Raw genomic sequence first — 25,451 nt, forward strand, 5'->3', positions numbered from 1 at the left:
AGTACTTGTACAAATATTTGATATTTGCAGCGTGCCCGCGAATTGTCGGTAAAGTGGGGAAGTTGAAGAAGTTAATATAAAAGTTGTTTAAATTTTTCCTTTGTCCTATAATGCCTATAGCAATTTTTTTTTTACCAAAGTGTCATAAAACAAGTGTTTATATTGTCAGTTAAATGTCATTATTGACATATTTATGACATATATATATATATATATGCATGATTGACTTATTGTGCAACAACTTATTGTACTATACATATATAAAAAAATATCATATTCATAGATAATCTTATAGTAGTATTATTATCGTATTCAACTATTATTGTTAACTTTTATTGTTTTATTATAGAAATTATTATTTCTTCACATTTAATATAATTTGTGTATTTATTTGTTATTTTTAATAGTCGTGTAAAGTTAATATAAGTAAGTTTAAAACTGTCGGTTTAAGGTATGTAATTTTTTTTTTACTGTGAAAACTGTTCAAAAATAATTCTGAGTGAAACTTATTTTTATTATAGTGCTTATAGGTTTTGTTAAAATCGTTTTGTTTAATATTGATGTTTTTCTCAAAAAAATAAATGTAAATATAAAATGTTTAAATCATAACGGTCTGTAGTGTGTTATTAAATAAACAATCATTTTCGTAAGTAGAATTAACACATTTAAGAGATTTGTGGAGTAGTGTCAAAAAAAAAAAAAAACATTATAGTATATTTTTCGCTATCATTAATAATAATTATATTATTAAAATTAAATAAATTATATGAATATTATTATGGCCATTATGGACTTGTAGTTAAAAACTCAATAGTTATTTGTTATTACCTATTGTTTATTAACCTATTTTATTAGTGTATATAGAATAGCATTAAATGCGTGATATCAAAAAATTTACAAATATTTACACCATTTCGTGTAAAATACAAATTACATTTATTATAACTTAAATGTATTATATGCTTATGTGTTTTTTGTAAATAAAAAATATTTAATTAGTAAATTACTGAATGCCAAGAGTTTAATTTCTGTTCAAACCAGGATGCTAAATTTGATTGTATGGTTATGTGTCACATCAGTTTTGGGAACTTCCAAAAGTTGTAACGTGAGTAGTAATTACTTATTAATACATAAATAATTAACTGATGAATAATTAAGTACATCATAATAAATAGATTTTTGTTGATATTATGTTTAAAAAAAATTTTTATGTATAGGTAAACTTTAGTTCGGTACTTTAAATTTAATTGAGTTTGAAAAATAATGATGAAACACATGTATAAATCTAAAAACACAATAATTACTTAATAATTACGTATAATATAATTATATAACTACGGAAAGAACCAATCAATTGATTGTATGATGTGTTTTTTTTAGGAATTTATTGAGTTATTTACCTTTTTAAAACATTTGTACTATTCATTTTAACATGAATTTCGGTTTGGACTTCATTAAGAATAATATTCAATCATAACATAATAGACGGAAATTTTGTATTGAAATTTTTGAAGGCCGGTACGTCTCATGTCTAATATAAGAGGGCTAACGGTCTCAGTTATCCACGCGATATTTCTATATGGAGCTTTCTCGTGGGTGCAAACTATGGACCATGCTCTCGGAAACGCAAGAATCCTAAATAAAGTCCATTGCTATATACTAATCAGAAGCATTTTCACGTATCGCACAGCGTCGGAAGTGACAACAAGTATCCTGAAAGGAACCTCTACTGCGACTATCAAGTATCACCTAAAAAAGAAGCAGCAGCGAGAAAACCATTCTCCTTGATACGAAATCATGACTAGGTGGATAAACGTAATTGCGGAAATCACAACAGGTAGTTGGACTAGAACTCTGGCTAAAGAAACGTGGAAGCATAAGTCTAACCGCTCACACGGAAACTTAGAGTTCCGTCTAATGTAGCTTCTCTTTGCCATGGCTATCTCGGCTACTACCTACACAAAACCAAGAAGGAGGCCATCACCTATTGTCACCGCTGTGACTCGACCATAGGCGACGAAAATCACATCTTGATAGAGTGCCTGGATTGAGAGGCAGAAGGCAAGTGATATGATACCTTTTCGGACACATGGATCAGGTTGAAGACATAGTACCGTTTATGCTGCAGAATGTTGATAACTGGCAGGCAGTGACGCACTACGCGAACAAATTCATGTCCGCAAAGGAAGAAGCCGAAAGCGAATGAGAGAATAGAGGTAGACTAAATTAAAACAATTAGTTAAGTGACTTGACTATGTGGGCCGAAGGCCAAACCATCAGGGCAATTAGAGGCCCCCGTGTATGTACAATACCTGTTCTGTTGTATTTTAATATGGCATTTTGTGGCCGGGCGGATGTAATGCTCACGTAGCTTTCACCTAGGTGTTTCTTGGTTATAAAAAAAACCAGGTGAAATGAGTAAATATTTGAAACGAATTGAAACAATGCAACCCTTACTCAACATTAACGTAGGTACCCTAGATATTATTATAGAACTATGTTGTTAGTACATTTATTTAATTATTTAAACGTATTGATATTTAACATTTAGGTTGAAATTGATAATGACCTTGTTATTTATTGCGGAGACGGTCCTGATTCAAATAACATATACTATGACAAGTGTGCTCCCGAAGTGACCTGCATAGAAAATGCTATTTACAGGACAGCAAATGGCTCATGCAATAACTTAATGAACCCGCTGTGGGGATCGTCGGTAACTCCGTATATCCGACTTTACGACGCTGATTATAACGACGGTGAGTTTGGAAAGTGGATAGATTTTAAGAATACTAAAAATATTAATCATAATTATAATAATTATCTAAAACTATTATTTTAGAGATGGCTGTTACTATTTACATGTGTTATCTATTCGTATATTGGCATTGAATGTCTGTATTTTTGATTTTTAGCTAAATGACAAAAGTATAATATTATGATGAATATGATATTGGTTTTTCGATAATATTATGAGTTACTGTATGCTTTCATTTTTATTCTCTTACGTTAATTATTTATCATTTACGTAATTAAAAACTATTGAAGAATCTGAGGTTTCGATATATTAATTTAATAAGACTCATTAGAATAAACATACGTATGTTATACATATACTATGTGTTTATGTGTATACTGTATAGTATATACAGCACACATAATGTAATAACTAATAGGTACAAATAGTATTTAATTTCCTTTAATATTGTTTATTATTATAATTTTAGTTTATTTAAATAAATATTTTTGTAAAATTTTTAGTACATAAGATACTTATTTTGATTTATTTTGCTAAAATTAATTATTATAAATAATATAGATTTTATATTCCTTAAAATTTATGAAAATTATACTTTTACAGTAGCAATAAAATATTAAACTATTGAAAAAAATTGAAGATAATAAGTATAACTAAATAATGTTTAGCGTTATGACCTATATTATTAATATAATATGGGTACTAAATACCTCTGATTATGCTTTATTTATCAATTACCATTAGTTTATTTTTTTAATAGTAACCTATTTAGTATCTAATAAGTTTAATGTTTATCATATTATATAAATATTTAATAAATAGTACTTAGTAGTACAAATTACAAATAATGCTTAGAAATCATATAAATTAAAATCAATTTAATATGAATATGACAATTATAGTGTACCTATGTGAAATATATTTTATTAAGATAAATACTTAGAAAAATAAAATAATGAAAATAATACGTTGTTGTGGCGCAGGTCGTTACTATTAGAATTCATATTAAAATTTCAATTATTGAGGTATTATCAAAAAATGTTTTTAAATTTATACATTTTTTTTTTTTTTTTGGTTTGCATAAATCTTTTCTAAAAATAAAATAATTTCTATGTTTAATAATTGAGCAAAGCGTTTACAATAAAAGTTAAATTTACTATGCATACCATCGTCCATCATACAAAAGTAAAGAAAATGTATTAATATATTTTTATTTAAAAATGTATTTTAGTTTTTTTTTTAAATTGTATTTCTTGTCTAAATAACGAAATATGCATTTTAAATTTTCGTTTTATACTTGTGATCATATTATATTTTAATGGATCTTTAGTTTGGTCTACTGGGCAGTAGACCAAACTAAGTATAGTTTTATAGTAGTATAACATAGAAAAATATGTAACGCTTAAAACATCGGGGACCTAATTAGAAGTTTAATAATTTAATTATTTTATAAATAGAATTTAAATTTATTTGAGTAAATATTAAATATTATATATTATACTTATACATATAAATATATGATACATATATAATAATTTTATTATTTGCTTCATTAGGTGATCATGAAGTTCGAAAACAAGTTGACGGATCGCTGTTGCCCAGACCACGAAAAGTACAATTGTTATTATTTTTTGAACCTCGTGATTTACCAGACTCCAATAATTTTCATCTAAGTCAATATGGTCAATGGATCACTCATGACATCAGTCTCCTGTCACCAGATTTTTCAGGTAAAAATTAGTTTTTTACATTATCATTTATTTAATTCACAATTAAAATTTAAAACTCATAGGGTAAACTACTGAGGTAGTGTTTCTGTTATTAAGTAGGTTTTAATTGTTAAATTTTATAATTGTATAGGTCATTGTAATAGATGTATTCAATATAAATTAAATTATAAACTATATTACACGTAAAAAAATGAATTTTAGTGGAGACACACCTCCGACCACTGCTTTAACTTTGAAGGATAATTTGTATTTTATTTATATTAATCTAACCTAATCATGTTATCTTACTTTTAAGCTCCTAAAAGAACCGTTAAAATATTTAGTTGAATAGTTCTATTATAATAAAATTTGTGTTATTTTTTTAAAATTCTATTAAAAATAAAATGCCATAATCGTATGTAAAAAATCTATTAGATATTAACTTTTTTTTAATTTTTGAAGTTTGGATCCTAAATTTAAAGAGTTCATCGATTATCACGTTGTATACCCCTTAATGTTAACTATATGCATTAGCATTAATAATAATAATAAATATGCTTTCCCCCTGTTATGGGTGTTTTAGTAAGCAAGTATACTTTTTAGTTAGTAATTTCCTTTTTTTTTAAATGACAAAATAAGTAATTCAATTATATTTTATAAATAAATTTTTTTCATAATTTATTTTAAATATATTTAATTCTAAACATTTGGTTATAGAAGTTAGTTGAATATTATGTACGTTTGCTAGGTATTATAATGCATGCTACCCAACATTGACTATTTGTAAACATTAAACAATTCCATTGTGTACATATTACTTTATTAGTATAAGTACATGTTGTATAGTACGCATTAGGCTTACATAGGTACCTTTATGACAGTAGAAATAATGGCATAGTATCAGATCACTGATCGAATATAATTTACAATATTTCTGACTTTCAAGTTATACGTACTATGTTATATCACTTAGATTTATTTAATTATTTATTTTAAAATACAAATCATGATTTACAATTAAAGTTATTGTTGATCATGTGAATAGGACCACCAATATGTTGTGCCATTCCAATTAATGAGATAAACAACAATAGTCCATACCAATGTCAATTAGTTATTGAGGTACCTCTGAATGACCCAGTTCATGGTGGTAATCAAACATGTATGGAATTTAGACGTGCAATGACTGCTGCCAATAATTTCAACTGTTCAATAACTCCTCAAATTCCAGTGAGTTTTAATTTTTAATTAGGTATAATTAATAATCAATGTAAAATTAAAGCAAACTTTGTGTTTATAATTTATGTATCTAGGTACTATATACCAGTTGAAACGTGAGGGTTTGGTTTTTTATATGAAATATTGTAGTTCATTAAATGATTTATTTATACGTTATATATTTTAAATAGTAACAAATAAGAATAAAAAGAGAGAGTGATCACGGGACGCTCGACTGTCTGCAGATGTGAAACATCAAAATTTATGGTTATTAAAAGAATTTATAGTTAATGAAAACCAATATATACATATGGAGCGAAATAAATTAAAACAGAGTTTCGTTAGTACTGTCACTGGTATTCTTACTCAATAACATTGCCCTTAAAATCTTCCAGCACAATAACAATAATATTGGTAAAAAATTATTAATTACTGTGTTTATAAGCGGCGGTCGTAAAATTGATAGTAAACAACACAGGTGCAAGTGTACAACGCTACGAACGAAAACGCACACCGCGGCTATTTTGGGTTACATTTACTGATAAGCGCCACCGCCGCACAACATCGAAAGTGGGCAACGGCAACGGTTGAGAGTTGGCGTGCTATTATCGTTAATATCGTCCAATATTAATTTTTAAAACATATAATAACTTATTAAATGCCTATCATTTTTTTGGGTGTTGTCAAAAAATTATTTTTTATATTGTATATTATGTTTAATCGATATAATATAATATAATGCACAGAAAATCTTGAAATGCGTTCATACTCGATCTATATCTTAGATGTTCACAGAATGAACAATTTAAAAATATATTTACGAGAAAACCTATAAAAGAGGCCGTTTCAATTAAAAATTAATAGTTATCAAAATTTAAATCAAACTACTGGAAGTTTATTTATTTTTCTTATTATTAATTATCTGAACTGTAAAGGCTCTTAAATCTAAACGAACAACACGATTGGATCCAACTCCATCATGTACATATAATCGTTATGTTTTTCAGGATAATTATTTACGTATTACATTATAATTCCCGAGGGCGTATCGTCGAGCCTATTTTAACAGTATTTTTGTATAAACTATGAAGTATAATATCCTTAAAATTAGTATCTGTGCCGCCCAATCGTTTGAAATTCATCTATCCAATTTTCAGTTTCGTTGTGTATACTCTTTTATGCTTATATTCATGCTTTTGTTGTTCTCTGAAAATATTCCGATGGATTTGAAAGTCTGAAAATTAAATATCTATTTTTTACATCTACCGAAAATTTAATATATTTATCCACAACATTAAAGGTATAATATTTGAATATTTGATAATTCTTTCACAGATGAATCAGGCGACATCGTTCATTGACTCTTCACAATTGTACGGACACCAATCAGCTAAGGCAAATTCGATTAGAACGTTTAATGGTGGGAAATTGATAACAGATATCGTAGATGAAAATCAGTTTTGTCCTCTAAGAAAAAGAAAAGGATCATTACTATGCGATGGGCGGGTTAACGTCGGTTATTGTTTTGAAGCCGGTAATAGTATACGCATGTTTATGTTAAATTAACCATAATTTTTACTTTATCCAAATTTAAAATTGGTTAAATGTTACTGTTTTTATCCTACCTATTACTTAGACGTAACGTTCTTAATGTACAATAATGTACGATGTGTTTAATGAAATAATTTTATTTAATTAATAGTAGACATTTAATTTGTTACTTTATATTTCGTATACGACGTATCAAAAATGTAGTTATGCGTAATTTTTATAATCAAGTACACATACACATTTAACTAGTTGAATTCTTTGGTGCAACCATTATTTAATAATTTGAATTTTTAAAAACCTATCATAACTTTTGAGAATACATATATGTATATCAAAGCCTTGTTTAAATAGAAATATAGAATCATTTATACCATACATTTATGTGAATATCAGTTTGCTTACAATATGTTATCCGTTTTTTAAATTTATTTTTAATTTTCATAGTAAGCAAACTGTGTTAATAAATCAATAGATAAAATGACTTGAAAAATGTAAATAAAAATAAATGAAACGTTGTATTATTTTGTTCATAAAAAAAAAAGTTATAAATATATATTTTTATAAATAATTTTTTTTTGCAGGAGACCCAAGAATAAATCAACACTTTGGGATTACATCGTATACTATTATGTTTACCCGGTTTCATAACGTTGTGGCTGATTTGTTACAAAACATAAATCCTCAATGGAGTGATGAAGTGTTATATCAAGAAACTCGAAAATTCATTGGTGCACTAAACCAAATAATTACTTATCGGGATTACTTGCCTATTTTACTTGGTATTTATTTTTTTTTGAAAATTACTTTAGTTTTTTGTTTTAATGTCTAAATCAGTTTAATGGTATAATAATATTTATATTATTATAATAAAAAAAATTTGGAGTGAATTTTGTATAAAAAAATTATTTTGACTACAAAAATATCTGTCAATATACGTATTTTAATTAACTTCACTAAACTTGACTAAGCTCCAACAAAGTGTCAAGTGTTATTTAATAATATTATTATAGTTACAATTGGCATTATTAAAAAATATATAAGCAATGATACATCAAAGATAGGTACTAAAAATTATTTAGTATTGTACTGCTGTTTATACAATAATGTAATGTTCCCGACTTAAAATTTTGTATAATATTTAAAATTATTTATTCGTTAAACATTTTTTTTAAACATTTTATTAGGCTATAATTATAGTTTTTATTAGTTAATTAGAAAAAAAACGGACATTAATTTGTAAGAAATGGTATAAGAATGTATAACTGATGAATATTGTGTAATTATTTTTTCTTTATTACCGTTTAAAATATAAAACTAAAATTAATGTTTCTTATACATTATATCCTTAGGTGAATCATACACAAACAGCGTTGGCTTAAGTCTTTCTAATTTTAAAAGGACAAACTACAATCCCTTACTCATGCCGCAATTGTCTATAGAATTTGCAGCTGGTGCTTTTCGAGTGCCACATAATACTGTGGCTTCTATATATAAGTAAACCTTTTCTATTTATTGTGAAATATTATTATTGTATATTGATTGTTTTATATATTTTTTTTTAATCGAAAGTTACATAAACAATAACTATGATACAGTAGATACAGCCAAACTTAACGAATGGATGTCCAAACCTGATCCCTTATTAAAGGGCTCAAATCTTGACGATTTAGTCAGAGGCATGACGATAACACCGGGTCGTTATTATTCCCCGTCGTATAACTATCTAGTAAGTATTTAATACTCTGTAAATATTTTATATACTTATTGAAAACAGTAAAACTATCATATAAATTATAATATATAATAATTTCTAGTATAAAAAAAAATATATATTATATATATATATATGTATATGTATTAAGGTGGTATTATGAAAATACATAATAATATAACGCATTGTATCATCAAACACAGTGTTAGAAAGCATTTAAATAAAAGTGATTATTATGTACACCTATTTAAGTAACCTTATCGGTCTAATGGTATCCCAAATCAAACTAATTTTATTACCTTTTTAAAGTATTATTATGTATTTTAATTATATTTTTAAATTTAATCACCTATTTTTAATGTTAAATTTAATATATTTTTTTTTTATTATGTATGAAATTGTATTATAAATAATTTATAAAAGATATACCATTTACATAGTCTTCTCTCACTAAAAAATATAATATAATTTAAATATAATTTGCAAAATGTAAATACCCAGTACTATTATTGAAAATTATTTAAAACAAAATATATTTGTTTAAGTATTTTAATTTCGCTTAAATACATAGTCTAAACTATTTATTAAATGTATTTGAGTAATACACTTTCAAAATATGCTTTACTGTACTGTAAATAGAAATTAGTTTGAAGGTTACATAGATACACAGACACAGTACATGATTTAGAATATGTACAATTATTATATATCATTTTATTGTCATTATTATATAATTACTGCGGATTCCGATAAATCCATACTTCGATCAATATTATTTAGTATAAAATCACTTTTTAGGTTATTCTAAAATAATATACTCTATCCATGAATTAGTATCCTATTATTGTATCTTCAATGCTTTATATATGAATAGTAAAGTCATCAGATCGTCTTTAAAAATGATCAGCATATAAGCTACGACTAAATTATTTTATAGTTTGACGACAGCAAAAAAAGATTTATATTTTTTATAAGATTAACATTTTGTTTTACACCATCAATATTTTTAAATATTGTTATAGATATCAAATTTCATGTTCCATGGTCAAATCACTGGAGATCAAGATTTGCTGTCAGTGGACATTCAAAGAGGGCGCGATGTCGGCCTAAAGCCTTATACTAAGATGAGAGAATGGTGTGGTTTATCAGAAATAAATTCATTTGATGATTTACTAAGTTTTTTAAATTTTGACGTAAGTTATAGATTTTTTTTAAATTTTAAATATAATATTGTTTTAATAATAATCATACTCGTATTGTTAATCAGTAAGTTAGAAAACACTAAAATTAATAATTTGGTTCTCGTTTGATATTTTAAATAAATAATTACCGTTATTACTTAATAGCATTAGAATCACCTAAAATTACCCCCGTCTACTTCATGTAGCTTTGTAAAACCTAAAGTTATTTATTTTTAAATTGTATTTTGAGTATTTATAAAATATGGAGTGTATTGTGTTGATTTACACTCTAAATTAATGTATTATCAATTACTTGATCCCAACTTAACTCTATACATTTGTATTGGACTATATTAATTATATCAGTCATGATTATAGGACGTCGAAACACTCAAAGATCTGTATGCGACTGTGGATGACATTGATCTACTCGTGGGAGCTTTACTCGAACCGCCAGTCGACGGTGGAACAGTTGGTCAAACTGCACAGTGCATCTTGGCTGATGGATTTTATCGTATTAGATACGGCGATCGGTTCTTTGTTGATGTGAGCGGACAACCGGGAAGTTTTTCAATAGGTATATACAGTTATTGGTATCTTTTTTAGGTTTACGATTTAATTCATGAATATCATTACTATTGCTCATTACCGTATTCTATGTATTTGTTTATGATATTAGATAAATTAAGAACTTTGAGAAACCTCGACCTGGGTCATGTAATATGTGCCACAACTAAATTAGATGAAGTGCCGATTAATATTTTTCAGCCATCAATGTAAATATATATTTTTTGTTGTAATAATAAAAATAATAATAATATGCTATATATATAATAAGAAAAGTATTCAATATTTTATCGTTTAGAATTTTAATTATTCGCATAATTTTTTATGTCTGTTTTGACCTTTTAAATCCGTGTACAGTGCATATAATTTGAATATCTTGGGTTAATTTAAATTCATTAATTTTTTTATTTTTATAACATTTTCATTTGGAATGTGAGGAAAACTAAAGGCGAGTTTTACAAAAAATATTTTGTGTTAGAATTAATTACTGTTTAAATTATTGGCATAAAATGCACACGCGATTGATTTCTTATACAAATCATTTATATTAATTATATTATAGTCGTTTCAGATGTAAAATTGTCTACTATATACTATAAATACAAGTTATAATTGAGTATTTAAAGCTCGATACAAATAACAATTAATATATATATATTATAATCTATTTCAATGTTAAAAAATATTATTACTTAATTTGATCGAAAATTGACTATTTTTTGCGCAACTCAATAATTTACTATATTTGAGGTAATAACATTTTACATCTGATAGTCTTTAATATTTAAAATCTCGATAATTGATTGTTAATTCTATAGTTTATACACGACAAAATAGATTTTAATATTATGCAGCTAGACATGTATTCCACTAGTAATTAATTATTGCGTGTTACAGATATTCACAAATGGTGAAATGCAGCGATCATTTATTGAGTTTGGATCTTAGTGCTTGGAAAGAACTATCATAATTCGACGAATATATAAATCATAAATTAGCCATTATAATACTTGGTATAGGCGAGACGTTAGTTGTATACGAATCAGCTGTACGTTTTCATTTAAAATTATAAATAAATGCAATAAATACTGTCATGCGAAATATATTCTATGGTTTAAATGATTTGAGTACCTATCCAAGCCCGGATTAATAATACTAGAGGCTTTTAAATTGTAGAGTCTTATTGGTGAATACGAAATACAGCATTGTTTCGAAGGTGTGAAAAGAATCCTAGCTTATAAGACTATAAGAGGGCGGCTAGTGTGGCGCGTATTAGGCCTACCCGGTACTTATACTATTTAGAGTGTTATACAATATAACCAATTCCCACAATAACGCCGCGAGTGGTGTTTTATTCACGTTTTAATTTTATGACGTAGTTACATTGGACTGCACATGACTTCTTAGTATATTTCACTGTTCAAATTAATATATATATATATATATTATGTAAAATGAATCAATGGGTACTTTTAATTTTCATAAATTATTAACTTTTAACTAAAACTCTACGTTAATTTTTTTTTTTAAATAATGTAATTTAATAGCTTTAACACGTTATAAATGTAATACTTGCATATAACATTACTTAAGCATAATGCACAGTATAAACACTTAAAAAAATATACATATTTTTTTTTTTATAAAATTACCTATATCATATTACTATTTATTATTATTAGGTATACTATTCAAATAAGTTAAAATTTGCATAAACATCAACAAAATTAAATATTTACGCCTATATATGCAGGTAATATTTGAATAATAATTTATAATGTAAAACGCGAGTGCCGTTCGTGTTTCACTGTCCACAATAATACAAAGAAACTGCTTGAAAGGAATAAGGATTATAGCCCGTGTATATTCTAGCCAGGTATGAAACCACGCGTTTATCTGCGTGCCCGGTTCCATTGATTAAAATAAATAGTAACTATTTATAAACGAAGATAGTATCCATGACTTGGAACAACGGTGTATAATCATACGATTCTCAGGCTTAAAAACGTATAGATTTCCTATACCTACAATAATATACAGAGTAGCCGCCAACCAAACATCGACCTGAGTACCTCAGACCGTGTAAAGATTGAGATGATCATTGCATATTTTATGTATTACGAGAAAAGAAAAACAGGACAAACGCAAAATCACCTTGGCTTAACTCTATAAAAAGAACCTCCGAAAATTCAATACCGATTTTCATATTGTCAGTGATATTTTGGAGATAATGTTTTATAATATCTACTTTATATCTTTTTAGATAAAAGATCTGAGAGAGAAAACAAATATCGTGCCGATCTATTCTTAAAAAGCAATTTCGTTACACTACCTCGAATGAATTACGTGCTTTACACTTTTGGTTTTATCGAAAATGTTGATATTTAAAAATATAAAACTTTATGTTTTGGTGGAAAAAATTAAAATTTTTATTATTAAAAAATTATTATTGTTTATCCTCTGAGAATTATATTTCACGATGGAGTCATATAAATAATTAGTTGTTCTTTGAGTTTTCTCCTAATTCTGCAGTATCTATTAATTTATCACAGAGGTAATTGTTATTTACCTAAGAGGTGTCATAAACTACAAACACTTGTTAAATTTAATGTAAGCATGATTATGTAACATATACATTATATAAGCATGATCGACATGTGCAAAATATTTGTTAGACCATATGCTGATAATAATTGTTTGTCAATAATTATAATATTTAATTGTGAACTATTGAGGTATGGTAATTGTTATTTGAGAGTACATTAAAACTAGGGAGTTCTGTCCTGCAGCATAAGTAAAGTGCGTTATTTTTTTAATCAACTGTCTGTACATTGATCTAGATAATTTTTGTTATTTTTGTATGTTTAATATAAATTAAAATCTGTGGGTTTTATGTAAGTACTAGTATTTTTTTTTTTATCCTAAAACCATGTTACATTGTAAACTGTTTATTTAATATTGATTTTTTTTTTCTCAAAAAATAATTTATGTTTAAAATACATATTTATAGAATATATCAATAAACTTAAAAATAGATAAAAAAAATATATTCACACCAATATTGAAGTTTTTCCTAGTAAAATTTTATAAAAACTATATTATAAGAAGTCTACATATTTATTCATATATACATATTTACAAAGTATTATATTATATAATATAATATACAGTATATTATACAGAGGTACTTAAGGGTTGTTTATGTGTGAGTATGTAAGTGGAGGAGTCGATTAGTCCTTTTATTACTCTAACGTCTTAATTTTGTGATTTAGCTACCAAGTAATTATAAATTAAGGAAATTAAATCATTAACTTGTCATACTTAAATCATAAGGTCGTAAAAATTCAATATTTTTTAGATATTTCACGAATTACGCTTACTGTGTATAGATTGTGCAAAGTTTTTGTCGAATAAATAATGTTTAATAGATAATTTTTTTTCTACTTCTCTAAGTTTTAAATTTGTAGGTATGTACAAAGATGTTAAACTTGTTCATGTGGTTGTGTGTCATATTAGTGTTGGGAACTTCATCAAGTTTTTTAGTAAGTAACAATTAATAATTAATTTATAAATAGATTTAAATTTATATTATATTTGAAAAAAATAACTTAATGCATCTATTCTCGATAGGCAATGTTAAGATAATAATATTTGAAAACTAATAATTATAATAAATGTTAAGCTCATTTAATTTTTGAGTTATAAGTTTCTATAAGTGAAATTTAGTAAAATAATAGCTATAATATTCGATACCACTTGATCGATTTCAATAAAGTGTATCAATAGATTTGTCGGGTTTTGGGAATTTTTGTAAACCTTTATTTTAGATTTTTACTGAGAAATTAACGTTTATAGTTTATACTATAATATATAAAGTAGTTCACATAAACATTTCTTTTTTTATTAATAAGAAAAATAATATATTTTTTTTTTTTTGCTTATTTCTGGTTGCGATTGGTTATATGGAAAAACAATAAGTTAATTATTATTATCCAATAATTGGGTTGTCACGAGTAAAAAAGTTACCCTTTAAGAATATATTTCTGCTAATTTATTATTCTTAAGTTTAGAATTTATACTGATATGCTCGAATAGTTATTTATTACACATTTACACTTCAACCAAATTGCATCAAGCGCAGGCGAATGCCCATCTAGGTTGGATTTGTCCATTAAACGAGGTAGGCTACAGCACAAAAAATGACTAGTACGTGAACTTAAAAATACAGTCTAACTGAATTACGTCAAGTGTTATTGTTTAAATTAGTTAATTTTTCTCTAGGTGAAGTCTGATAATTACTGAATTTAGTATCGTAGTCGCACAGAACGATAGCTTATATATTTTTCATTGCTTTTACATTTTTACATTACTATAAATCATCCTTATAAAGTATCTATAATATGAAATTAAATAATAATAAATTATTAATAATAACTAGGACAAGAATTTCTACGTATTTGCATGTTTTTTTCCTGAAGTCCAAATTGATTGGTTGTTAGGTATGTCCACGATTTGGCTTATTCTTGATTAAATAGAACAATTTTTTATTACTCACACATTTTTGTATATTTTGGTAAATAAATTGCATATTTTATAATATATATTTTACTGCATAGAAGCCCTAGCCTTAATAATAGCTTATAGAAGAAAATGTATTTGATGGTTTTAACTTTTTGATATTTAACCTCTAGTTTAGTAATGACGATCCCGTGATTTATCGTGAAAACGGTCCTTATTCAAATAGAATATACTATGACCAGTGTGCACCTAAAGTGACGTGCAAACGAAATGCAATTTACAGGACAGTAAATGGCGAATGTAATAACTTGAGGAACCCTTTGTGGGGGTCGTCTGTAACTCCATACATCAGACTTTCTGATGCTGTTTATAACGACGGTGAGTTTTTACATTTCAAATATTAAAACGAAACTTATATTATAAATATAGAGATGACTATAATTATTCTTATGTGGAAGTGTTTATATTGACACAAAGCGGTTCACGAGACACGTTGAATGTTTTTCTTCTCCCATAACGGCTTTATTCAAAATCTGATTTTTCAAATTTTTAAAAACTTTTATTTTTAATAAAAATATTTTAATAATTGAAAAACTATTCATTCGAATTTTTAATTAGATATATCAACATTAAAAAAAAAATTATCCATAAACTTACAGTAAAAAAAGAGAATTTTCATTTGAAAATAGAAGTTTGTATTACTACAGACGATTTTTAAATATAAGTAGATAGTACAAAAAAATCTTAATAATTTGAAAATATGATATATTTAAAAATTCCAAAAATCAAAATTTGAATAAATTATTAAACGAATAAATGGGGGGATAGCTGCTTTTTGTTATATATTAATACAAGATTTAGATTTGGTTCTTAGTTAAATGATTAATATTAAATATTTGTTTTATAATCATATAAGTAGTTCATATAGTTATAGTCGTGTTTTCATTTGATAGGGAAATCAATAAAAACAAAAAAGCTAACATTTTTCAGTTAAGTTACTGGGACGGCTCTGGTTGTATTTTTTTTTTTTTTGTGTGTAATAATATATCATTTCTTCCTTCAGATTCGTACAAACCAAGGAAAAAAAGTAAATTTCGTCGTTCATTCGGATCGATTCCACTTTCGCTCAATAATTCTGTCGAATATTGATGTCTTTCTAATAAGCGATATGACTACTAGTAACGGACACTCAGCCTTATTAATCTTGAGCCGGATTCTCAAGGCACGCGGCCTGTGTCAATGAAATAAAAACTATAATTATCTTGTTTGTTTGTATAACTAGCGGCCACTGCTGCTCGTATGACTACAGTTTAAGTAACAGTGGCGACGAAATCGAGTGCTTCAGTATTACCGTTGTGCACGCGTAGTTTATATTCATTTGAAATCATAATGTGTGTGCCGCCGACAAAATGCATCATCGTGAAGCGGCTTTTTTTCGGCCATTGTTTCAGTCGTAATATACCTACTATATTTTCATCAGTCGTATTCTCGATTCGATGGCATTACATCACAGCTGTAGGTCTTACTCGGAGATCCATAGAATATCTAAATAAATAACGTTATTATACAGTTATTTATTGAGCATTTAAGTCATACTATGGGTGTATGCCATACCTACGTATAATATGTCTACGTCTACCTATTACAGTTAATATTATGTTGCTAATTATTTAATATATTACTTACATCATACATTATCTAGTATGTTTATTGTAATAAAAAAACGTTTTGAATAACACTTAGTATGGCTATAAAAAAAAAGTAGCAATTAAAACTAAAAGCACCATAACAATTCATTTTATATCGTAAAATATGTGTTGTTATTATTGTCTTATAAATGTTATGATCATTAGATGTTTATGAAGTTCGTAGACAATTGAACGGTTCTCCGCTGCCTAGACCTCGCCAATTACAGATAGCATTATTTTTGCGAAGATCCTTATACGATACACCGGATAAATTACACAACAATTATCATCTAAGTCAATTTGGTCAATGGGCCAATCATGATATCAGTCTTATGGAACCCGATACAACAGGTAAAAATAGTCTCTTTTTTCAGTTACTATCATCGTGGTCCATGGATCGTTGATTATACGTCATTGAGCAACTTCGTCAATAAAATTCCAAAATACGGCGTATTTTAAATACTTTTTCTATAAGCGTGTTTAAAACGTATTTATATATAACATATTATATTAATACGAGTTTGACATGCTTCCCATTTTCCCAATATTAGCTATTTGTAAATATTTTAAGCCACTCTGTTTTATTACATACTATTACAAGTAGATAGATTACGTATATCCACGCAATAGGATTAGGATCAAACATAATATTTCAGGCATTTAATTTCCCCTCTCATGATTATGCCTTTAAAATGGCTATTATATAGGCTCTCCTACTCTCTTATCACATATTAACTTTAAATTTACTCAATATTCCACCCGCACACTCTTGTCATTTCATAGTCTTCAATTAAAAAGTGATTATATAAAAAAATGAACCAATGAAACGTTTAATGTCGTTTTCCAATGAATATCCCCCTTTTTCTTATTTAACTATTTTTGATTAGGTACTCTATCTTTTTGTGCTTTGTTTATCATTTTTATTATTTCTATTACTATCTATTGTTAATTATACATAATATGTACCGTATTGTATTCAAAAGACATTCACCCGTTAAATGAAAAATAAATAAATATTTGTGTAGCAATTCACAGTTTCAAATCAGCAATATTATGCGTATATCGCATCGTCTAGATTTATTTAATTATTTAATATGTATATTTAAAAAACAGTTTATGATTTACGATTAAAGTTATTGATGATTATCTGAATAGGCCCAGAAAGATGTTGTTCCATTCCGATCTATGAGATCAACAGTAATAGCCCGTACCAATGTCAATTAGCTATCGAGGTACCAACAAATGACCCAGTTCTTGGTTCTACTGGACAGACGTGTATGGAATTTAAACGTGCAATGACGGCTGCTAATAATTTCAACTGTCCCGTAACTCCTCAAACCCCAGTGAGTGTTAATTTTTAATGCATTGTTTATTTTATTGAAATTTATATCAAACACTAATTCAGGATATAGGTTAACGTAAATAACGTCTATATCGTAAATATACAACATAAAACTTGTAAGTTAAAACTTATAATATTTCGGTTCGTGAGAGCTATTCAAGCAACCAAATAGCTTCTGAAAATGTATAATAACGCCTAATGATTTATAGTAAAAATAAGTAGTGCGTAGAATTTAGACATAAAGAAAAAAATGATATTGTTACGATTTATGATTGAATTGAAATATTTTAAATTAAATAGAGTTTAAGGGTATTATAAATTATAATACTGTATAGTCTTAGTGTGTCTGGCCCCTTAACGAGTCTGAGCTCTATCTTGGATTGGTACCAACGGTTTGTTGATAGTGTTAGTTTGAGGGAGAGTTCGTTTTTGAGGTGTACTTAAGTACAGTCGGATAGTTATAAAATGGCTTTTAACAATATTTTAGAGACCTTGTCGTTAAATCGTTCGAAATTAGCCTGCGTACAATTTTTAGTTCAATCGTATATTTTTTCACGTATACTTAATCATTCACTGAAAACTATTTAATATTCCGGCAGAATGAAATGTTTACAAACATAGTTATATGCCTATAATACCTACCGACAATTTGACTACAACAGTATAGGTGTATTTGATAATTATTTCATAGATGAATCAGGCGACATCATTCTTTGACGCGTCACAGTTGTATGGACACAAACAAGATACGGCGGATTCAATAAGATCGTTTGATGGTGGAAGATTGAAAACAGATAAGATAAATGGACGCGAATTTTGTCCTCAAAAGAAAAGATCTGGATCATTATTATGCGATGAGCGGGAAAACGTGCGCGTTTGTTTTGAAGCCGGTAACGTATTACGATCATTTTCGTAGTAATGTTACTGTAGTTTTTATATCATTCAAATTATTTAATGTCTTAAAATTATCATTATTTTTATTATCTGTGTTATGTGATCTTGTCGGTAGAACTCAGTAATGGCGAATCTTTTTAAATATGTTTTTCGCGTAAGCAATTGATTTATTGCTTCAAATTTAATTTTTAATGTATGCCGTATTTAAAAATGTACTTCTCATCAGTGCAATCCGTATTTTATTACTACCTAAATTACATATTTTAAAAGGTATTATTACATTTGAAAAATTAAAATATATTTTTTGTAAAGTTCTGCTTATATTGCTAAAATTGTGCTACAAGTCGATGTGTAAGCAATGCTATTATTTAGTAAGCTAACAATTTTTTCACGTTTTTTCCAGTTTATTTTTCAATGAACAAAGTATAGTGTAAATTATTAAATCCATTGATTAGACTACAAGAATAATTTAATAAGATAATGTAATACACATTATTTTGCGTGTTATTTATAACACATTATTTACATTTATTTATAGGAGACCCAAGATTAAACCAACACTTCGGACTCACAGCGTATACGACAATGTTTACCAGGTTTCATAATGTTGTGGCTGATAAGTTACGACAAATAAATCCTCAATGGTCCGACGAACAGTTATATCAAGAAGCTAGAAAATTTGTTGGTGCATTAAATCAAATAATTGTTTACCGGGATTATTTACCTATTTTACTTGGTATTTACAACACTTAAATATTTAAAATATTATTATATATTGTAAGTTATCTAGAGTTAATTCTACATAAAAAAATTACGATACTTTGATTACAAATCTCAAGGAATTGAACTTTTAATTAACCTCACTTACCTCGACTACACCTCAACCCAGTGTTGTATATTATAAATTTATGAAGGGGAAAAAAATCATCAATAACAGATAACGGTTTTGTTTTATGCTCAGCAAATTGTTTAGTGGTTACAGATAATACAACTGTAATATTCCCTATCTGAGATTATTTTGTATATTTAAAATTATTTATTTGTCAGAAATATGTCTCGAATGTTTTCTTTAACTTGTATAGTAGCGTTCATTAATTAATTTAAAAAAAAAAAAAAAATAAAAAAACCAATTTATTGATTAGGAGTAATATAAATATATAACTAATAAATATTGGGTAATTATTTTTACTTATTGCTGTTTAATATCGTGACAGACAAATCTTCAGAAAGACGAAGTGCATTGTCGACGAGTACCCATCATCGTCATTTCTGTTCAATTAATTTGTATTTTGTATTCTTCAAAATTCTCACATTAATTGTATATTGTCTGTATTTGGGTTATTGTCCGTATTGTATTATAAATAAAACGTAAATTAATATTTCTTACATATTCACAGGAAAATCATTCACAAAACGCACTGGTTTATATCTTAAAAAGAAAAGAAGGACAGAATACAACCCTTCGCTCATGCCACAACTGACCACGGAATTTGCAGGTGGTGCTTTCGAGTGCCGCACAATACAGTGCCATCGTTATACAAGTAGAACTTTTTTATTCACTGTGAAATATTATTATTGTTTACTGTTTCCATTACATTTTTTTTACTAATAGTTACATGGACAATGATTATGAAATAGTGGATTCGGTAAAGCTTAACGAATGGATGTCAAAACCTGATCCCTTAGTAGAAGGCTCAAAGTTTGAGGAGATAGTCAGAGGCATGACGATCACAACAGGCCGTATGTTCACGCCTTCGTTTAACTATTTGGTAATTATTATTAACGAATATTTAACTTTAACGTACTTATCAACTAATTGATAATAAAATGCAAATAATTAATGTAAATCAATATTATGATGTTTGGTTATTGAAAATATATTGATAGTACAGTGAAACCTTTAAATAACTGAAATTCTTGACCATTGAAATTGCATTCGCTATTTGGAGATGTCCGCTAATCAGAAGAAGTAAATTGTTAAAATTCACAAAGGGTAAATGTGTTAAAGGAAAAAATATGCACTAGTTTAAATTCAACTATAATATTATTTTTTAATGTCTTAAGAGGACGCTACACTCGTAAATATTGAGGTATTATGTTTCAGTAATAAAATAATTTTAATATTATAATTAAGCATACTTAAATCAATATGATAAAATGAAATGTATACATGATATATAAATACAATTAAATTTGGTGTACAAAATATCAGTTTTTTAAACGAGTTCGTTATGGTTATACTAGTGTAAACGCGTTTTTCTGTTGTATTTTTGTTATTATTTTTAAATTAAGATTAAAATAGATATACTTGGATCCGGTAGGAAGTTTTTCTATTGAAAAGTATTGAAAATATCTCTATTCCCAAATAAAATAAAATGGAAGGTGTACGCTTAGGGATTTTTCACTGTATATTGTATCAAATAACACACATTGCTTAATCATAAATATTTGTTATAGATTTCAAATTTTATGTTCCGAACTCACGTCACTGGTAGCCAAGATTTACTGTCAGTAGATATTCAAAGAGGGCGTGATGTCGGTGTACCGCCTACATTACGATAAGAAGATTGTGTGGTTTCAAAGAAGTTACTTCATTTAAAGATTTATCAACAATTTTTTCATATGACGTAAGTCGATTGTTTTTATATCTAAAAAATAATTATGTCGTTATCAATAACAATTTAATAATTTTAATAATTAGCAGGTTCAAAACTATGAAAATTAAAAATGTTATTATTGTCTTATTTTTCAAATGAATAGTTAATGATATTATTTGATATTTACTAACGTTATTAAGTCACCAACAGTGCACATTTATAGATTAAAACCCCGCGCAGAAGTTTAATTTCAAAAGTTTATTTCTTCATTATACTTCTTAAATTATTTCAAAACTATGTATAGTGTTTGATCACGATGATTCGCATCGTATTATGTTTACGTGTTATCAAACACTTGATCTCAACTTATTAACTATGTACATTTGTATGGATTGTAACAATAACATCAATCGTGGTCATAGGACGTCAACACACTGAAAGAACTGTACGCAACTATTTATGACATTGATCTGATCGTGGGAGCTTTGCTCGAACCGCCAGTCGACGGCGGAACAGTTGGTCCAACTGCACAGTGCATCTTAGCCGATGTATTTTATCGTATTAGATATGGCGATCGTTTCTTTTTTGACGTGAAAGATCAACCGGGAAGCTATTCGTTAGGTATGTGTAAAGATACAGTTATTGGTATTTTTTTTAATTTTGTTTTTAGATTTATGATTTAATTCATGAATATCTATAGTATTGCTATATTCTATATATTTGTTTATGATATCAGCACAATTGAGAACTTTGAGAAATCTCGACCTGGGCCATGTGTTGTGTGCTACAACTGAATTGGAAGAAGTGCCAATTAATATTTTTAAGACAACTAGGTAAATATTATATTTTTTAGTTATACATGCGTGCTATGTATCTAATAGATAACTATCTATTTATCTATAGTAAAAAATTATGTATTCAATACATTTTTTAGGCTTTTTAATTATTTGTATGGTTATTTGTTACTTGTTTACTTTTATATATTCACGGCCTTTTTGATACATTTTTCAACTAGGTATTTAAATAGTATGTAACAAGAACGTAGCCAGAATTTTTACTTTTCATGGTTGCAGAGAGTCTAGAAAAAATTTTTCGTTTTCTTCACTAAAAATTTGATTTTCTATAGTTATAAATAATTGAATACAATTCGTAAGTTATAAAAATTAAAAATTATGATATATATTGAATATTTTAAAAGTATTTTCGATAAAAAAAAAACTCGGACGTTATATGTTATCAACTATATATTTATGAAAATTATTAATTTATTTTGTGGTATTTTATAGGTGTTTTAAAAATTGTTTAGTATAATTATAATAAATTCCCACTAAAAAAAAAAAAAAATCGTATATTTCATTTTATCACTACTTAATTAATTTACATTTATATATATTAAGTCACTTGATAATAATGATAATTATTGTCTGTTACAGATATTCACCTAGAATAAAGAAATGCAGAAGACATTTATGGGATTTGGATCTTAGTGCTTGGAGAGAATAGTTTGTTACTTTGTTAGGTATATTATTTCAATAATAGTATGTGCAAAATGATACTTGTGTAGTAATGCTCATAATATAATCCATTCAAATTATAAATACTAACATGTGTAATATATTCAAAGATTTAGGTAATTGAGTCAAGTAACTATCTAATGTCAGGTATGAGCATTATAATCATTAATGTATTTTGCTGTGAAATTATTATTTTATTATAATTTAATAAAGCATATTCAGTTATACCGACTTATATTTATTTACTAAGATTTAATATATTATGGCTGAAATATAATTTTGGAGTGTTTGAAATGGTACAATTAAATTGTATCTATTATAATTACTCAAAAATATTTAACCTTCCGTAAATAATGTTCAACGTTTTAAATATAAATAAAATAAAAATTATTTAAATTTTGAGTCATTCGATAAATTAAGTAATTGGTTTTATAATGGTTTAAAATTATGTTATTTTTATTTTTTTAGGCTATAGTGTTTTTCATAAGCTTCGGTAACAGTAAGAATGCTTAAATAATAAATAGTTTTTGGAATAATATTTTTTTTTAACTATACCAATTAGAATTCAATATTCATTGTTAAGATAGGACAACATCTGTCGGGTCAGCTAGTAAATTATAAAAAAATCAAGATCCATAAGTATTTCAACATTAATAATGTTTTTTTTATTTTAAATATTTGTATCATCATATTATTATAGACATGGCATACTTTAAAAATATTTTAGATTTTCTTGTGCTATTTATAGTTTTTTGAATTTTTTTTTAGTTTATTTCGATTCATGTATGATAACGTTTTTATTTGTTTTTAAAAGAGCTTTAAAATAAGTAAGTGTACTTATGCTGCACTAATAAGATAACAACAACGACGAAAAGTATAAAATTAAAAATTAAAATTATAGTTAATAAAAAATAGATAATAATATTAATATATAATATAATCAGTGAATTTAAGGTATCCAAAGAAAATACTTTGAATGTGGATGTGGATTATAGTAATTCACAAGTGATAAATTGAGAGAACGTGAGAGAGTGGACATTCAGTAAGACGTCCAGAGGCGTGGTGCTCATTGTCATATCGAAACATTATAAAAATAGCTTATAAAATATATTTAGCGCTGACAGGAGTGAAATTTCGGTGCAAGCAGAAGATTTCAAAATATGTTGACTGATTGAACGGTATTTATAGCCATATAAACAATTTTCATTTTTTTTTATTATTGTAAAATCTATTGAAGTTCAATAATTTTTTCCATAATTTAATAATATTAAAACATTTAAAACGGATTTTAGTAATGTAAAATTATATTTATTGTGTAACAATATCTACAAATAAGTATGTTTCTTGCCTACTTGATTTTTAGTAGGCGATTACAAGTGTTATATTTTCTAAACGCAAATGATATTCATTAAAATGTTAGTACCATAATAATATATTTACACTTAAAACAACAAATAATGATGATTAATTAGTAAACATTAAAAGTTACTGAGACCAATTAAATCGATTACAATTACAATAACAATTATTTAACAATATAATATCAGCATTTTTATTTGAATATACTGGTATTTTGGATCCCATTATTAAAAAGTGCTATACGTTTTTGGGATTGTGTCATTCTATTCCACTAATAATATTTTATAGTTTATAAAATATAACACTTTGTGTAACAGTTGGTCGTGTACCAGAATAAGCCTATTTTATAAACGAATTGTATTTCATTTATTTTGTTAGAATAGACTACTTATAGGTAGTATGCTTGTTGTGGAAATCTACACAAACTATTTTAAAAGCGATTTTAGGCAAAATGTTAAACGTGGATAGATCAGCAAATACCATTAAAAGTCGATCATTGGTTATTTCAGCAATAGTTGAAATTGGATAATATCTATAAATATTGTAATACGACTATAGAAATTGTTATATTTTAAAAAGGTTTAACAACCGACGATTACATAATTTTGTTGATTACATTACCTACACGTTTTTTTTTCTGTATCGAAATAATTAATCACGTTTTTACTATTAACATTGTTCACCGTTTTTAGCGTTTTAAGTACTCAATCTTACTTGGCCCAATAACGTCGCAATATCATACGAACCCACATATATACACATTTAGCCATTGGTTAGTTCAGAACAAGTTATTTATTAGTATTAATTTTTAATGAAACCCCAATGGCGTTAAAAAATAAAATAA

At 26.6% G+C, this 25,451-nt stretch overlaps 2 protein-coding genes across 3 annotated transcripts; both read left to right on the top strand.

The window, feature by feature from the left end:
• Positions 1-302: 302 nt before the first annotated feature.
• On the top strand, positions 303-11,798 carry LOC113560810 (peroxidase-like). 2 transcript variants are annotated; one of them, XM_026966895.2, is made up of 13 exons: positions 303-451; positions 1,042-1,105; positions 2,552-2,759; positions 4,315-4,488; positions 5,513-5,697; positions 7,021-7,219; positions 7,818-8,015; positions 8,586-8,730; positions 8,806-8,962; positions 9,970-10,140; positions 10,507-10,705; positions 10,808-10,904; positions 11,593-11,798. In XM_026966895.2, exons 2-13 carry the CDS (start codon positions 1,043-1,045, stop codon positions 11,663-11,665), a joined length of 1,869 nt encoding a protein of 622 aa, XP_026822696.1. In that variant the 5' UTR covers positions 303-451; position 1,042; the 3' UTR covers positions 11,666-11,798. The 2 variants fall into 2 exon arrangements, with proteins under 2 accessions (XP_026822696.1, XP_026822697.1); XM_026966896.2 differs by having other exon boundaries at positions 310-451; positions 1,000-1,105.
• A 1,665-nt stretch (positions 11,799-13,463) lies between these two features.
• LOC113548346 (peroxidase-like) lies at positions 13,464-23,473 on the top strand. The gene is given in 15 exon segments (XM_026949188.1): positions 13,464-13,589; positions 14,163-14,237; positions 15,387-15,591; positions 17,067-17,252; positions 18,057-18,244; positions 18,935-19,133; positions 19,676-19,873; positions 20,535-20,636; positions 20,639-20,678; positions 20,750-20,906; positions 21,595-21,682; positions 21,685-21,764; positions 22,157-22,355; positions 22,471-22,567; positions 23,168-23,473. Coding segments are annotated over 14 exon segments (1,872 nt in total). The 5' UTR covers positions 13,464-13,589; positions 14,163-14,174; the 3' UTR covers positions 23,238-23,473.
• The last annotated feature ends 1,978 nt before the right edge of the window (positions 23,474-25,451 follow it).

Source organism: Rhopalosiphum maidis, chromosome 4 (assembly GCF_003676215.2).
Source record: "Rhopalosiphum maidis isolate BTI-1 chromosome 4, ASM367621v3, whole genome shotgun sequence".
Classification (NCBI taxonomy): Eukaryota; Metazoa; Arthropoda; class Insecta; order Hemiptera; family Aphididae; genus Rhopalosiphum; species Rhopalosiphum maidis.